The sequence below is a fragment of the Antennarius striatus genome, chromosome 15 (assembly GCF_040054535.1).
Source record: "Antennarius striatus isolate MH-2024 chromosome 15, ASM4005453v1, whole genome shotgun sequence".
NCBI classification, from domain to species: Eukaryota; Metazoa; Chordata; class Actinopteri; order Lophiiformes; family Antennariidae; genus Antennarius; species Antennarius striatus.
The window spans coordinates 17,691,848-17,708,498 of record NC_090790.1 but is presented as its reverse complement, the minus strand read 5'-3'; the positions used below and the strand labels follow the sequence as shown (position 1 = coordinate 17,708,498).

General features: G+C 43.7%; 1 protein-coding gene across 1 annotated transcript in view; it reads right to left on the bottom strand.

Annotated features, from left to right (window-relative positions):
- The window catches only part of LOC137608557 (netrin receptor UNC5D-like), a 116,910-nt gene that overhangs the window by 38,421 nt on the left and 61,838 nt on the right, over nucleotides 1–16,651 (bottom strand). The window contains exon 2 of the mRNA XM_068335031.1: nucleotides 8,963–9,169. Coding sequence (XP_068191132.1) covers nucleotides 8,963–9,169 — 207 coding nt within the window. The remainder of the gene's footprint in view (nucleotides 1–8,962; nucleotides 9,170–16,651) is intronic.

Genomic DNA, 16,651 nt, shown 5'->3' with positions numbered 1-16,651 from the left:
TGCAGCCTCTGTCTAAAAACACTGAGGGAACATTTATGACCCATAAACAAATTTTACAAGTTCAATATTTTAACTCTGAGATTTCACCAGCAAATGCTCCCAGTTGATTTTTTAAAGTGGTGGAAGGCAGATTTAAGATCCTGGTCGACATGTGGTTATAAATTCCGCTGCTGATTTTGAGGATAGTAGAGTTTGGTGTTACAGTAGTACCTTGAGATACAAACTGCTCAACATTCATTCATTCATTTTCCACTTTCTGGGTGACAAGGAGCTTCTGAAGAAGTTTTTTTGAGATACAAACCAGTTAAGAGCTAAAAACCACATAAGAGGTCAAATCTAAGAAATGAGCCGTGCTTTGGGACACCACGATTCCGTTTTTCAACATGAAGGACTGGGGGAAGGTCTGGAGGAGCTCGTCAGTGAAAATCAGGCTTTTAATCCTGGATTTTAGCAGGATTAAAAGCCTGATTTTCACTCTTCCCTACAATTCTGGATTTTAGGGAACAGAGGATGGATAATCAGAGGAAGATGGAGAAGTTACGGCAGCTTACAGTGGAACTAAGTTTGCGTACGTCAGGCGCCCACCTGCGAGCGAACACGGAGTCGCTCGGAGCGAAGCATCTTAAGATCACAAAAACAGAAAGAGAACATTGATAAATGCCTGTAGCATCGGAGAAAGTTTGCCGAAGGAGATTAACTGCTACAAAGCGGTGGCAGCCAATGAGTTAATTACACAGGCAAAGTATGCATACTTATTGCTTGGTAAAAAATGTGACCACCAGAGGCATCTGAATGGATTTCCGATTGAAGTAAAAACTTATATGAATCATTTGTCTTTGTTGAGCCGTGTGTTAAGCGTGTGTTCAGCTCTAATATCTCCATTAAAATGTCGTATTTTCAAACACAAATGCCCTACATATGAAAAGAAAACCAACAAAAAAAACCAAACACACACGGGAAGTGCTTGTCTGAACGAGGGGCTGGAACGTTTCTGCTGAAGGCGAGATAAAACAAAGGAGAGAAATCAAAAAGACGCCGACTCCCAGGTTCCCTCATATTTGGCATCGATCAAAGCATCTATTCCCTTCTCCCATTTAGCCTGGAATCACACTCCCTGACACCGATAGAGGAATTATCCAATAACCGCTCCGGCAGGTTGATGACGCTCCCTGCATTTGGCGGCGCAGACGTCCATAGAGACGGTCCCTGGAGGCCCGTTCTTCTTCTTTGTTCCCTTCCGGCTGTTGACGAAACCATGACAACAAACCCGAGGGTGGATAAGCTTTCACCTGGACCGTCAATCGCATCCTTTAACATGTTTACGGGGGTGGGGGTAAACCGTTAAGCTCTTTTCGGCCGATGTTGCTCCCTGTCCGTCTCTTTTGGTCCGTCTGGCGGGATGCCTGGGGTGTGTTTCCTCCAGCCTCTGGCCCTTGGTGTTGGCTTGGCTGAGTCCGTTTGAAGGACCTGGGGGTGGGGGGGGGGCATGCCAGATACAGAAGTTCAGCAGAACACGACTGTCCTGCTTGGGTCAAACTGGTCCAGGATGTCTGTCGTACTTCCCTCCACATCCTATGGGAGCTTTTCACAAGTCTTCTAGGTGGGGGGGTTGGGGGTCATCTGAGGGATCCTGTGTGTGCATAGTGGGTGACAGGACGAGGACGGTGGGTTGAGGTGGATATAGCTTCAGGAAGGTGTTTGACTGATGTGATAGAAGCTTGGGGGAAACATTTGCGCGATGAGACATGGCGGCGTGCAGCCTGGCATGTGAGGGGAGGGGCTGCGAGACATGGCCGGGGGCCAGAAGCAAGACGAACCCTGGTAGACAAGCGGAACAATGCTCCTAGCATCATCTCCAGTCTGGTCCCAGCTGTGTGTGTCATATTTAATCCTGAAACCAAAAGGGACGCAATACTGCCTGTATAAAAAAATCATGATAATTCAACCATTAAAAAGTAGTGAGACTCCTTGTTTGTCTCGTGCCCCTGGTAGCCTTGTTTATTTGTCTATCCAAAAACCGCGTGGGGCAAGTTTTGCATACTCAAGCGAGTTTCTCTCGGCTTTGCCGCTTCATTTGTTTCACTTCCTTGACTTCATCTAATACGCGGTGACACCCAGAGACTCGGAGGGATCTCACTTTCCCATCGCCAAACCCACCTTTCTGTCTTTGTCCCGACTTAAAGCCTGGTTGATGGTTATCTCTGGGCTGGCTGGGATCATGATACACAACACTGGAGTCAGCTTTTGACAAAGCATCAACCGGAATAGATATCCATACTTCCTCTATCCATTCATGCACATTCCCTCAATCGCTATCTCTTCATCCGAAGCCGCCGCTATCCTCTCCTCCTCCAGACGAACCGTACGGTATCCGTTTTCAGCCTCCCTTTCAAACTCGCTTTACCCTCTCCATTTCCAATGTCCTCTTTCTCCCTTATCCTCTCTTTCTCTTATCGCGCCATCAGAGTATCATCCTTTCACACAGATATCTCCTCCGTTCCAGCCTCTCCTTTCACACCGTCCTTCAACTGGAGCGTTCAAACGTGGACGGCAGTGGAGATGCTTTCCTTCGTAGGTCAGATCGTGCAACAATAACCTGCTTTGTTTACAGCAGCTGCCCTTGGTCTATAGTGTCTTAGGAATGTTAAGGCGAAGAAAAGCGAGTGATTTACTGCCTCGAAAGACTCTGCAAGGCTTCCCGAAGTCATTCCGGGGAGTTTATCAGAGCTGTTTTCCGTACAGGAGGTTAGAATCTGAGTAGTAATGATTACATGGTAGATCCAGCTGAGCCCCCTCTGCCTGTCATTTATCAAAAGGCTTAGCGATTGCAAAGGGATGAAGAAATAACAGGGTTGCACTGAATTTCAAGACGGAGCGGAACACTTTTCGATCCAGGAATACAGTTTCAATCATTGTCTTGCACCGGGCCAGATGACCCCTTCACAGCGATACGGGGTCGAATGAGGACATCTAGGCGAGCCGAGTCAGGTCAGCTTCAGGTGAGGCTTTAGCGCAAAAAAGAAAGGGCAGGGAGAGGGTAAGATGTTGATGCCTGTGAAAATATCCAAACTTAATACATATTTAGACTTTCGTACTCTCTGGTAAACTTCCAAGCACCACAAGGAATGCTGAGAACTGCCTCTGAAATGGGCAGAAAAACATTTTATGAAACCAAAGTAATACCTTCCATTTACCTGCTCCGAATCAGCAGATGTCGAAATCTCCCTTTGGCAGAAAATTCCATTACGCTTCCCTTTCCTGCTCTGTTGTTGTTCTCAGTGAAGCGAAACAATGACTAGCAGCTGATCTAGCTAACGATAACTGTGAAAGTTGCTACTCAGAGAGGAGATGCCAGGGCGGAATATGTACCCGAAAATCTCCTCTGGTGTTCACAAGCGACGCCGACTTCAGTTGTGAACGAACGCAGCCTTAAAAAAACATCACAGACGTCAACGCTGCTCATTCATGAGGCGTATGCATTATTGATACCGCTACTTCAGAATACATTTTCATTACACGGACAAACATCGAGTATTTCTTTTTTACTGTTCTCTGCTGATCAATTATTAACATTCATTGAAAAAGAGATGGGTTTTCAGTGAAATCTGCAATAAACTTTGATGATAAACTTGACCTTGTCGTTTTTTTCCAAATAAACTTTTCCTTAGACATCTTTCTTCTCCTGCCTGATCCCGTTAAACCTACAGATGTAAGTCACTTCCTGTCTGTATGTCTATTTTTTTTTTTTATCTCACAGGAGTGGAATCATACAAATCCAGCCGAGATCCAAGAATTGCCGGCAATCATAGGAGAAACATCTGGATCCAGGTTTCCCCCAGATTTATGTGGACTATTCCCGATCTTTTCCAAATAACGTCGTCCAAATCCGCAAGTACCTTTTTTCTAAAAACAGACAAATTGACACCTGTAAAAATCCAAACTTGCTTTTCTTTTCTTTAGGGTTATCTTCATAGAACATTTGTCACAGACGCAACAACGGGCGTTACTTTAATACAACATACAGGCAGGTATTAGTATTCCGTAGACGCTTCAGTGGAAACACGCAATAAAAAATGTTAATTAAAAACTAGCAAACGCATTAATGTCAAACCAAGTCATTGGTATCAGTATCTTCTGCTCCTTACTGGAAACACGCAGCCTCCTACTCCGGCCGCTGTAATTAAATCCTTACAACCATCTGAAGGAAGCCGGACAGATACATGCGATAAATAATCCTCAGGTTTAAGTGGTGCACTGAGCACTATTGATTAAATCGTGTGAAAACAACACCGGGATCCTACGGACCACAAAGGCCTCCAGGTGGACGGGTTTTTCTTTTTGTATCTGGTGGAAACACGAGGATCTCAACGTGAAAAACACAAAGATAATTTAAAAGTTCTCTCCTTTTGTTATTGCTCTTTTTGCCTCTCGCAGAAAAAACACTGGATTACCGGCAGGCATTATCCCCACGCGTCACGGCCTCCTTTTCCGTCTGGCGAAAAGTGGCATCGTCTTGAAATGCTTTTTTTTTTTTTTAAGCTGCAGCAGCAGAATTACAAAATTAGCTTTCTATTGATCCCCTCGCATGCATCACGTAAACAAGCGAACGGCGCTTCTGCTCGGCGTTTTTTCCGTCTGACACAGTTGTGACTCTGCCTTTTAAATATCTCTACTATCCGTCTTTCGGTGTTGCACCATCTGCCTTTCGCGGCAGATTTGTTGTGCCTTATTATATTCATGAATACAAACTCTGCATCATTCAAACATTATTTTCCTACTTGGAGAGACTCTCTCATCTCCTTTTAGTGAGCTATTTTCAAAATGCCACTTCGATTGCCACAGCTGTTCAAAAGGAATAGAACCAGTAATGAGACTCGCTGAGAGGTTTAACGCTTCTCTCTCTCTCTCTCTCTGTCTGTTTTAGCTCTTACCTCACTGTTTCCAAGTTTTCATTAACCCATCAAAAGCTTATTCATGTTACTCTGTGCCTCTCAGGCCTTCCTTTTATGCCTGTATGCTAAATACTGTATGAAGCTCCCAGCCTGGCTCAGCAGAGGAAAATTGGGAAACAGCTCTCTTGATTTCGTCCAAAGGTAAGAATATCCGCCTGCTTCACCTCATCGACTCGTTATACATCTCAGGAATCGCCACCCGAAGCCGAGCAAAGAATATTTAGTCCTTTGCGCTAAAAACTAGCTGCCTCCAGATTGATGTTCAGCGGGGTGGATTTGCGAGAGCATCGATCGTCTCATCAGATTCGCCGAGAGAGCAAATAGCTGCATTTCCTACAAATGTGAAACTCTTCTTTTACAAACTTAAAGAGTAATTCCGGTTCATAAATGTTTCATGCATCCCCAACAGCTACGTCTTAGGCACAATTCCTTTCACGTGTTTCTAAGGAACGACCTCTCAGACCAGATACAATAATGCAAAATGCAATATATTTTAGTCGATAGCACACCGTTGCTCTGCTAACGAATGGCCCAACAGCGTTTTCATACATAATAACCAGGTCTGACATCGACTTTCGGGTTGGTTCTTCCAACTTTTGGACAGTGCAGGAAGCAGAAATCCACTCAAGGGATTTAAGTCCAACATTCTTTGGGGCCAGTCTGAGAAAATAATTTCTGTATTTTACATTTTTCTGTTCATCTACATGTAAGGCAATTTTTTTTTTTTTTTTAAATATTTGGTCATGCTTGTCTGATTTTTAAGACATATATGATTGCTGATTTCCCCAGAGTCTAGAAATTGGATTTTTACACATGCTCCTATCCAGCTAATCCCAAATGACCACTCTAGTTAAACTAATCCACCTTTATATATAAAAAAAGGAAAATTCCAGGGTGGGGAACGCATGAATGGAACTGTACCGCTGTCGCGCTGAAGGTGGTGCAGGATGGGAACACTTGCCTTTCCCATAACGCATCTCTGCCAGCATTATGTAAGCAGAAGGACAATGACAGGCCGCTCGCCGCCTGGTCGGCCATGTGGAACGACCGAGAACCAGGACATGTCCTCCTGATGCACCTCAGAAACAGATCCACGGTTACCGCTAGCAACAGCGACCGCTCGGCTGAGTCACGATGGATCGTGACGGACAGGATGACATTGTGTGGAGGTTGTGCCACTCCATGAAGAAGAGGATTACTCCTGATACGTTCTTATGGAGGGGGTACAGTAATTACAGTAATTACAATTATAAAAAAAATGCACAAATTTCTTCCGAAAAGTGTAAAAATTTTGACAAATTACTGGATAGAAAACATCTCACATTCGCTCGCCGTCACAGAAAGCCGAGCGTTCAGGATTAGCTGACGGTGAAGATGAGTTGCAGGTATGAAATATTTAGCAGATACACGATGTTAAAAATATCTTTTTAGTCTGCTGCACATCTTACAGATTGAGAAACACAACACGATTCATCCAGCTGGAAGAGACTGTATATTGTGCCAGTTTTTCTCATGCTCGTGGCAACAACAGTGGAAGCTATTCACAGAAGCTGTAATGGATATTTTATTCCTTGTGCTTCGACATTTCTTCTCCTTGTCTGCTGTTCTGCCTCCTTGAAGGCACAGACTGAGGAAAACAACACAACACACGGCTGAAATGCATCTCCCCAGCCGGGCTGGCTGCCTCTGGACAGACATGGGTTCTGTCCTCTGACTCAAACCCCCCTGGTCAAGCAATGTTATGGCATGTGTTTTTCAGTCTGCCAGCATTTAATTCACAACTTACTGCTTTAATGGCCGCCGCTTCCACTTGCTGCTGAACCCAGGGGCCATTCTGTCACCTGAGCGAGAATATAATAGCCTGTGCTGAGATACAGCTGTTCAAATGTCTCCTTCGTGATGAAGCAGGAGGAGCAGGAGCAGAAAGCTATCTTTAAAAAAATGAATTGGCATTTTCCTCCATGGAGTCGCCGTATTGTATTGTCGATACTCCAAAAAAATGACGGCCGGCGTTGCTGCCGGCTTTTATTTTTTCCGTTTAAGCTTGAAAAACCAAAATAACTATTTACCTCAAGTAACCACGTCTAATGAAAGAGCCCCCCCCCCCCCTTGCAAAAAAAAGCAAAAGCAGTTAACTTAACAGGGGAATCATTTTATTTTTGCAGTTTTACTGTCAGAGGAATATTGAATCTGTTATTTGGGTCTAAAAATGATGCCACACTCAAATGCACAAATAATGATGATGATTTTAACGTTTGAAAACGCTTCCAGAGGGAGGCTGTTGGGGCGGTGAAGTCGAACCAAAGTGTAGGCTGACAAAGATTGCCAGGGACAAAAAAATCAAATAAAAATCCACTGTCATTGGCATTAATATGGGGACATTTTCTTTTGTTGGCATCATCCACAGCTTTAGATATTGCTGAGTCGAGCCAGAGGGCCACTGCATTGTGGATTGCATGCGTCAGCTACAGGCTAACAAGCCACAAAGACATGTTCTCAATGAATATTAGACTATATGACGATATAAGTTAAAAGAAAGTCTGAAACAATTAATTACATGCTTAAATATCCACATATCCTTCTCCATACAGTCTTTTCTCAGTCAGAACCCAGTCTCATCATATGTGAGATATAAAGTTATTACTACATGCTTTTTTTTTTTTCTTTCCTGCAGATACTTCCCATTCTCATAAAAATCTTTTCCTGTGGCGCTTCTATATTTGTAGGTCAAGGTTAACCTTTAACAAAAGCTCATAAAGTAGCCTCATTCCACTTGAACTCCATTTGTCATGCCCCCCACGCCCCCGCCCCCCCCCCCCGGCTCACGGGGACACGTCCCGTCAAGAGTCCGGGCCGTGATGGGTCTCTCTCTACTTTATGACACGCGAGAACAGATCAATTTGAAAAGTGCTTGCCTTCCCAGCTTTTATTCTCTCTCTCTGAGTCATTTCTCTTCTTCTTCTGTGGTCGTCCCGGTGGAATCAGATATGAAGGGTGATAAGGAGCCATATGGGAGCGGGGCTATGAATCCAGAATAGAGGCTTTAAAAATTTAGAGGTCCATTGTTAACTCGGAGAGAAGATATTGATTGCTGCTGTGTGATAAGTAAGGCATCAACACTGTCAAGTAAAAGCAGCTGAGGCAGACTCATAAATATTTTGCCTTCATTCTTGCACTTTTAAAGCGATTCGAACTGTAATAGTTAAGAATTTTGTGTTTTTCAGTGTACAAGGCATGATCACAAATAGAAAAAAAATCACGCCCGCACCTTAATTATCCTGATGCTTTGAAGGTAACTTAGGAGGCCACGGCGTAGTAAATCTCGAAATATTTATTCATAACTTTTCTAAGAATCTATTTAATGACAGTAAAACTACATTTTAAGTCATAGGAAGAAAGTTGTATTCTTTTTTCGTTTCCAATTTGTTGTTTACACGTAAGTGACTTCACGAAACACGCAATTCCTGTTGTGAAATGATGCAATAAAAACTTACAAAAACTGAAGAAAGAAAAAAAAAAAAAGAAGGAGGACATTTTTCTTTGGGGTTTGAATGACTTCATTTCTTTTCTTCAAGTTGAAACAACAACTGCATTTCAGCGAGTTGCATCAGGACAAGACACCATTCGGAGTAAAAAGTCCAATCCGAAAATTGAAAATGTTGGCGCCTTTCATGGTCTAACAGTCGTCATTTCAGCTTAAATCAAATGTGACACGCGGCATCCACAAAAAAAAAAAAAAAAAAAGGAATAAAAAAAAAAAAAGAGGCACAGATTTTCAGCGTTGGACGTTGCTGCAAGCATTGTCATAAAGCTCCATTTGCAAAGTTTATTTCTAAGACTACAGACTTGCATTTGGAGAGATACGAACGCGATCTTCATAAGTCAAACTGACAGGAAGAAGGGTTGACAGAGAAATATATAATTTAAGCTGCAATTTGTACATCTGTCTGCAGGCGCGGCTTAGGCCCAGCAGGTTTGCCTGTCTGCATATGAATCCACATCAACCCTACCCGTCCCCAGGTCGGTGTGCTCCTGGGACATGTGCTGGCTCTGGTGGACCCATTCGCCGTTGCACTTGAAGAAGATTTGGAGGGCGGGACGGGCCTGGCACCGCAGCTTGATGGGGTTGCTCTTGATGATGTAAGCGTCGACGGGCTCTTCCAGGAAGTGGGGCAGCGTCCCGGACTGGCCATGCTGCAGGGACTCGCCCCTCGAACCTGGAGGATGAAAATGGGAATCGAGTCAAAACATAACGTCTGTTTAAACGGAACAGAAAGTTAATAATTGATAAGCGATGGCGAGATTCAAGCCTTCTCAGCCCAACTGTTAAATCTTCGCCGGACACACAAATACACTTCCACCATCCCTCACTCTCTCCCTTCCGCCGGAAACCAAAACCCAACTAGTAGCCATTACTCCTTTCAGTGACACCCCCTCCCTCCTCAAACAAATTGCTCTGGAGCACAGCTTGAGAAATAACCGAACATCTCCCCATCCACATTCTCCATCTGTTCTCCACCACAGCACCGCAACACAACCATTTACAGGAAGATTACAGTCGAGGAAACTCTCCTCCCGAGCGTTTAACATTTCGGGTGCACCGGGACATACTGACAAGACTTGAGGGTATTTTTGCACAAAACAAGGCATAACTTTTTTGTTTTGAAACTCCAAAGTATTTACCATAAAACAAGATCTTTTGTTTTGCTCTCAATAATTAATATAATTAGTGTTGATGTTTATCTGCATCTTGGCTGAGGTGGTACGGTCCTTCCTCTCCTCTGGGAACTCTATAGAATCGCTTTCTGGATAAGACGACAGCCCTTTTTTCTTGTTTTTTTTTTGTCTGTGTGGGTAACTAATAGCAACAGTAAAATATAGTTTTGTTGGCTGGTGAAAAATCCTTCCTTTAAAAGGGGGTTTTCCCGGTGAAGGCTCTTGAGAGAAATGGTGGCGATGTGGGTAGGGATCAGCAATAAGCAGCCGTTTTTTATTGCAAAGCAATCCTGGAATACTACACACTATAAATAGTCTCTGACACTACTGTGCAACAAAGACGTGACACCGCACGACCACCCGTTGTTAAAAGTGTTCCAAGCACGGCCTTCTTCTTCTTCACAAACGCGAACAAGAAGAAGTGGTGCAAAATTTCCCTGAAGAAAGCGCGTTACGGAAAAATCAAGCGGCGTCCGCACGTCATCGTGTTAATCGGGCGGATCTGAAGTAGTGCCGTTAAGACTCGTTTGATCCCTCAAACGTGCCGTAGGTGTTCAGTTAAGGCACTTAATTCAGTTGGAGAATCCCCCGACAACACCGTCAACACATTAACAAGCATTACTCCCTTCTTCTTCTGCCCGTTTGAGGTGTGTTCCAGTCGACGCACGTTTTCGCAACTTCCGAGGCCTTGCGAGTGTAATTACACTTCCACTAATCCCTCAGTTTGCTGGAACTTCTTTCACGCAAGCGTGAAGGGTTTAGCGAGGCACCCCGCCCCCCCTCTCCATCCCCAACTCCCCACACACTGCATGCATCTCCACAGCGATGGGCGCTACCTCCGAAAAAAACCCCATCAGGATTAGAGAAGCCACTCTCTTTCTCTCCCTCCCTGCTCTTTAGCTAATCTAATCCTCCTACCTTTCCTGTCGGAAGTCTCCTGATGGAAGCGAAGAGATAAAAGACTCCCTGCGAGATTCCCTGGCTGTGGAAATCACAGCAAACTCGCCTCCGTGAGACAAATTTAAATTCTCTCCCTCATTCCTGTAGCCGATGCTGAACAAAGAGACATGCTTTTAATCCCCCCCCCCCAAAAAAAAATAAAAAAAAATAAAAAAAATAAATGACTCACCCCCCCAGGTAAGCCTTTCTTGTACAGAGCACCTCCAATTTGTTTTGTGCGCGCAAGCATTGACACGGCATTGTGTTGTGTTTGGATGGATGCAAAACACAGATGCATCCGAACGATGATAGATGGAAATACGAATAGGAAAACACACACACACACACACACACACACACACACACACACACACACACACACACACACACACGCACACACAGAGTTGTCAGACAAAGCCACAGCCTTCCATGTAATGACTCATTTGTTAATAGATCAGGTATTAACATGACAGCCACCGCCATGCTGCTTAATACCTCAAATATCCTCATCAACACTCAGTGAGGTTTAGCAGAGCATTAAAAGCTTTACAGCTGTCTGCTTACCTCTGGTGTTTTCACTTTTTATTTAGCAGGTAGGATAGCATTGCAGCAGACAGATTAGGAAAGGCCGAAAAAACAAAAAAATACACTCTGACGCGACTTAACCTGGGGCCGGTGGTGGGACATGTCACTCTAGGGGTAAACACAAGCACTTAACTCTTTTGGGAAAAGCATAAACATTTCTACTCTTGGAATGGCAGAGCGTAGATCACAAAGTGAAAACACCTCCGGCCCCTACCCTTGCGAAAGGAAAAAACGTCCGGTTGACGCTGATGCAAAAGCGGTTGCAGTATCTAAAATGCGGAGGAACGCCGTCGGTTCATTTGCATCTTTTCCAGGAAACGTTGAAGACCAAAAAAAAATCTCTCCAGACGAAGTTTACCCCCCCCCCCGCTATCGCTCAAAGGAGCGCCGCGTCCCGTGCTTCACAGTGATCTACAACCAACGCTTCAGCGCGGCGGTGGCACATAAGAGCCGCAGAAGATATCAGTGCCAAAGGGCTGAGTGATGGCTCCATCAGAAAGACTCTTTTCTCTTCCCCCCCCCAACCCCCAGCCTCTGCCTCCCAAACAGACTGTTGACACCGAATCAGCTGTAAGGGAACATTTTCATTTCCTCAAGTACGACAAAACCGTCTCTTCACAAGCAAAATTAAAAGCGAGGAAGCCAGCGTGGTGACGTGAGCCCCATATATTGGCTTTTAAAGTAATCAGGGGTAGAGAAACCACAGACGACTGGGCTAATTCGTGAAAGACTTTGGGGCGGTTGCCCTAAGAAAGATGGCAGCGACCGCAACATCACCACCTCACTCTCGGCTTTGCTGTTCGCTAATCCCAACTCCATTCCTTCCTGTCATTTCGAGTGTTCTTCATAATGTTTCCTTGAGCGATGCTGCAACAACCGTAACCGCGATGACACGTGTGCGGTCTCAGAAAAGCTCGCTAATAATGTATGAAAAAAAAGAAAAGAAAAAAGAAACCGCTGGGCGAGCACGGAAAGAGAAAGTAACGGACAGAATATACGGCCTTAATAAAAGCACAGAACACCCTTTATGTATTATCCAATAATCAGCGGCTTGGAGCCACAAACGTTTTGTCGAGCATCTACATTTTGAAGAACTTGCCATCCCATCCTCGCATATATCCCAGAAACTCGCTTTGTGAATGATGAAAAGAGATATTGTGCTTCATCGGTTGTCCTACTGAGGGGGAAAAAACTGCAAACCCAGTCTTCAGTAAATGGATAATCACTATCAATATGCGGGAAGCAGCTGTTTGGCCAGGAATTAACAAACAAGTCTACTAATTCATTCTTAGTCTGTTAATTACGAGTCAGCGGTGTAATGATTTGATTAATACTTCCACATGTTGACATTTCAGTAACAGGTTGGAGGAATAAGCCGTTAGCTTAGGCATGCATTTTGTAGAATTTATGTCATTGCCGTGGTGTAAACACTGATTTTCGGGCTAATGTGTCTCTGTAAATACGTGAATAAATACAGCCTGCTAACGGTCAATGCCGCATTAATTATATACGGCTGGCGTGAGGCGTCTTCGCAGGCGGCGCTGAAGCAACTCGGCTCAGCAGATGGAGGGGCTAGATTGAGGATCAGAGGTGAAGCGAGCAGAGGAGATGGGGGCGGAGGGAGACTGCCGAAGCAGATGATAGGTGGGTGTTGAAGATAGCGAGAAGCACTCGGGGAGCATCTGCTCAGATCAACTGAGTTCATGGCAAGAAGACAAGAAAGTGTTCAAAAATGTTCAGGAAATGATCGTGAACCCGAGTCCAAACAGAAAAAGCATTTCCTTTTCTCAGCCAATTCTGGGCCCACTTACGGATGACAACCTGAAGAAACTCCCACCCCCCCACCCCCCCCACAACTGCTTCCTGTCTGTCTGCAGATTTCTGAATGACAGCTTCTTCACAGCGAATCTCAAATGAGGCTAACGCCGGAGGTCCCCCCACGACACGCCGACAGGTGATGAACAAGCAGACCGCTCCGTCTTGTTTGAAGCGCGACTTTGGTTTGAATCCAAAAAAATCTCGTCACACATCAGGATTAAATCCGATGCGATAGCCGAGCCGTAGCCACATTTTTATTTTGTTTTGTAAAATCACACTCCCGTTTCCTCCCTGTTTATTTCTCCTCTCTGACTCGAGGCGAATCGAGAGGCTTCAGTCAGACTCCACAAATGTCAGGATCTCTAAAGCTACTCTCTAACTTGTAATTTCTTTTGCTACCAAACGAGCAAATACGCATCTGCCCTCCTGCAGACTCTTAACAGGGCGAGGCCTTGACAGAAAGAAATGCATGAAAGCTTTGTTCAAATATTGATGCAAACCTCTCATCTGTAGACTCAGGACACAACAAAAACACACACTTATGTAATATTGGTGTCACAATTGAAGCAGTCTTACTGTCCAATCAGAATGAGAGCAAATTTTGCTTTGACAAGTTCTCACCGGAAAAAAAAAGTTCCCAATCGAAAAATTATTTTTCTGCCCTGGAGGTAAAGTTCTGGCTGGTGTTGGTTTGTGGTTGTTTGACTAATTTTCCTGAAACTTGGTGGGAGAGTTCAGCACACGATGAGGAAGCATTCCATTCATTTTGAGGAGGATCCAGATAAATGGCTCAGACCCGCAAATGTTTCCATCACTGGGAGAAATGTCGTTCTTCATGATTTTTGTCACATTTCTATGTTAGGACAGATTACGATCGCTGTATCTTGTGTTCCTTTCTTACAACTGCTGTAGACTTTCATACAATGTCTGATCTTACACCCGTTTGGTAGATCTGGATCCGTTAATATTTCATAGATCCTTCACAGAGGCAAAACTTTGGAGGCCCATCCGCTTAGCGGAGGTCATCGGGTTCACGTGCAGAGGAGAAAACTGCAGCGAGTCCGTCTTTTGTGTTTCTTTTGAATGTGTTTTATGCAGCTTATAAAAGAAACTCCCATAAATCAAAGCTAAAGGACGGTGCTATTTGTAGTAAAAATGTAAATACCCAAGCTGTCGTTAAGTATCGGAACTCTATAAATGATTTATTGTGTCATTTTTGTCATTTTACTGGACAGCTGATAATAGACAGGCATAAAACAGGGAGAGAGATAATGAGAGGCTGTGATTTTAAGTGAGGTTAGTGAATTAATAATGGAGCGATTCCCACGTGGTTTAAAGGAGTTTTCATTATACAGCTGTTATAATGGAAGGCACGATCCCCGTTGTCATCACTTGCTGGGTTGATGTGTATTTTAAACTCACAATGCATTCAAATTCACACTTTCTTTTTTTTTTAATTACATCGCCTGTTTAATATTGTAAGTTTTTTTTGTGATATTTCTGCAACACATGAACGTAATTTGTTTTGAAAACATTTTTTTTTATGGATGTAAGAGCGTATGCACACACCAGTGGACTAGTGTGTGCGTGCAGTTTGTCTGAATGTGTGTTAGCTACAACCGCCCCGGTGGTACGCGCCTCTTCGTCGGTGTTGTGACAGCTTGCCAGCCTGGTTTTGGCAGGCGGGAGATAGTGCTTCCCTCAGCTCTCCCGATAATCAAAGAGTAAACATGCCAGAGCAAAAGTGGGTTACCTGGATGTCAAACTTATAAAAAAAAAAAAGAAAAAACAAGTCGTCCCCCATCTTCATCCCATCAACCACTTCTCCTTAAGATTCCACCCGTACCTAAATTGGGATGGAAACAAGCTAATCTAAATAAATGTCTCTATCTGCGTTTCATATTCGGTGTTGGAAAATTCACTAGAAGGAATGTCCTGCAAAGAACTAAAGAATATATATATGTGGGAAAATATAGGAAATAAGTTTTAGAACTTGGTGCATCAGTACAGACAAGAGATTTAAGAAAATCCACTTCAACATTTGATCTTTCAGATCTAATTATGGCTCGGCCTCAATACGGGTCAAGACCACTTGGAGCATTAATGTTTTCTTCTTGCGTTAATATTTTAATTAGGATGCTAAATGATGCCTTCACAGACGTCTGGTTTGGTTTCTATGGACTTTTCGTTTTGATCCGGACCAAAACTGCAGGTGTGAAACCTCCACCGGACGGAGTATCAGTCAAAACCTAACTTTTCATATCACTTCTGATGTGTTTGTCTCGCACTGCGATCGTTAATTTAAATAGACATTTTCTGCATTTTCCTGAAAGTAGATCAGTTTTAAATAATGCAGGGAAAGTTCACTTCCAACTTTTCAGAGCGCTACCCAGCTGCTTTTTTCTATACTCTGATGTTGTCTGCTGGAAATCAGACGGAGGACGTTCAAGTAACGCCAAATAAATAACACACATTGACTGCTAATCAGCACAATGTGATTTAACTAAACTCAAAATGTGTCAAAGGGATACAAGAGGCTTGGTCCAGTTTGGATTACAGAAAGATTTGGTTTCCATGGTAACTGAATGTCAGATTTGTTCTGTAACTCATGTCGAATCTAACTGAAAGAGTGGTTTATTTGATGAACTTACATCATAGGAAAGACAATAGAAGCATTAAATTGAACCTTGTCTCGCTACCTGGATCAAAAAGGTGTTACCAAACCAACCAGGATCAACGTCTGGGGGTCAATCTGAGACAAAAGCTTGGAAGATGAAGCACTGAACAAGCAGTTTTCCTCTTCATTGCTGTTTAGTTCTTTGTTTTTTGACCAAAAAACGCTGCTTCTCCAATGAAGCCGGTAGATTTCTCTTGAACAAACTTCATGCAAACTACAACCAACAATTCCTTCTGGCCTTGACTTTTCTACAACCCGTCACTTTAGTCAGTTTAATTACCTGCACCTCAATAGAAAGACTGGGCTAATATCTGGGAGCCTTCAGATTACCAGATTACTTCTGTATTTTGTGAAAACAAAGATACGTTGGAGTGATGACAGCGTCAGATAGGAGGCGCCTTTATTAATATGTTACACGCGGCGCCCTGATTACCTCGGCCAACGGTCTCTGGTTCGGATCTGGCGTAGTTTAGAAGTCTCTGTTGACTGACAGTGATTGCAGACAAAAGGAGATAATTGCTTACTTACTCTTTCCAATATAGCCTTTTGATCCATTTTGTCTTTTCTGACAGAGAAGTGACAGCGACATAATTAAAGGCATTGTGCGGCGTCTACAATCTCAACTGCAATCACGCTGGCAACCTGCCAGCCCATTCTAATATGAAGGTACTTTGCGAGGGGGGCTCGATAAATAAGTAAAAACCCCAGAAAACAATCCTCTCACAAGCTCCTTCTCACAATTTTCCCACCGTCTTATTCAAGAGTGCTGTAGCACAGACCACGCATAAAGAATGCGCCTCTATTATTGAACGAATTTATGAATAAATTACTGCCGTGTGGCCGTATGTGAGAAATGTTTAAAGCGCTAAACTTTAATTTAAACAATGCTCTTTTTTCATTTCATCAAATGTTTGGCAGGGGGGGAAAAATGGGACTCAATAAAATAGTTAATATCCTGCAGATA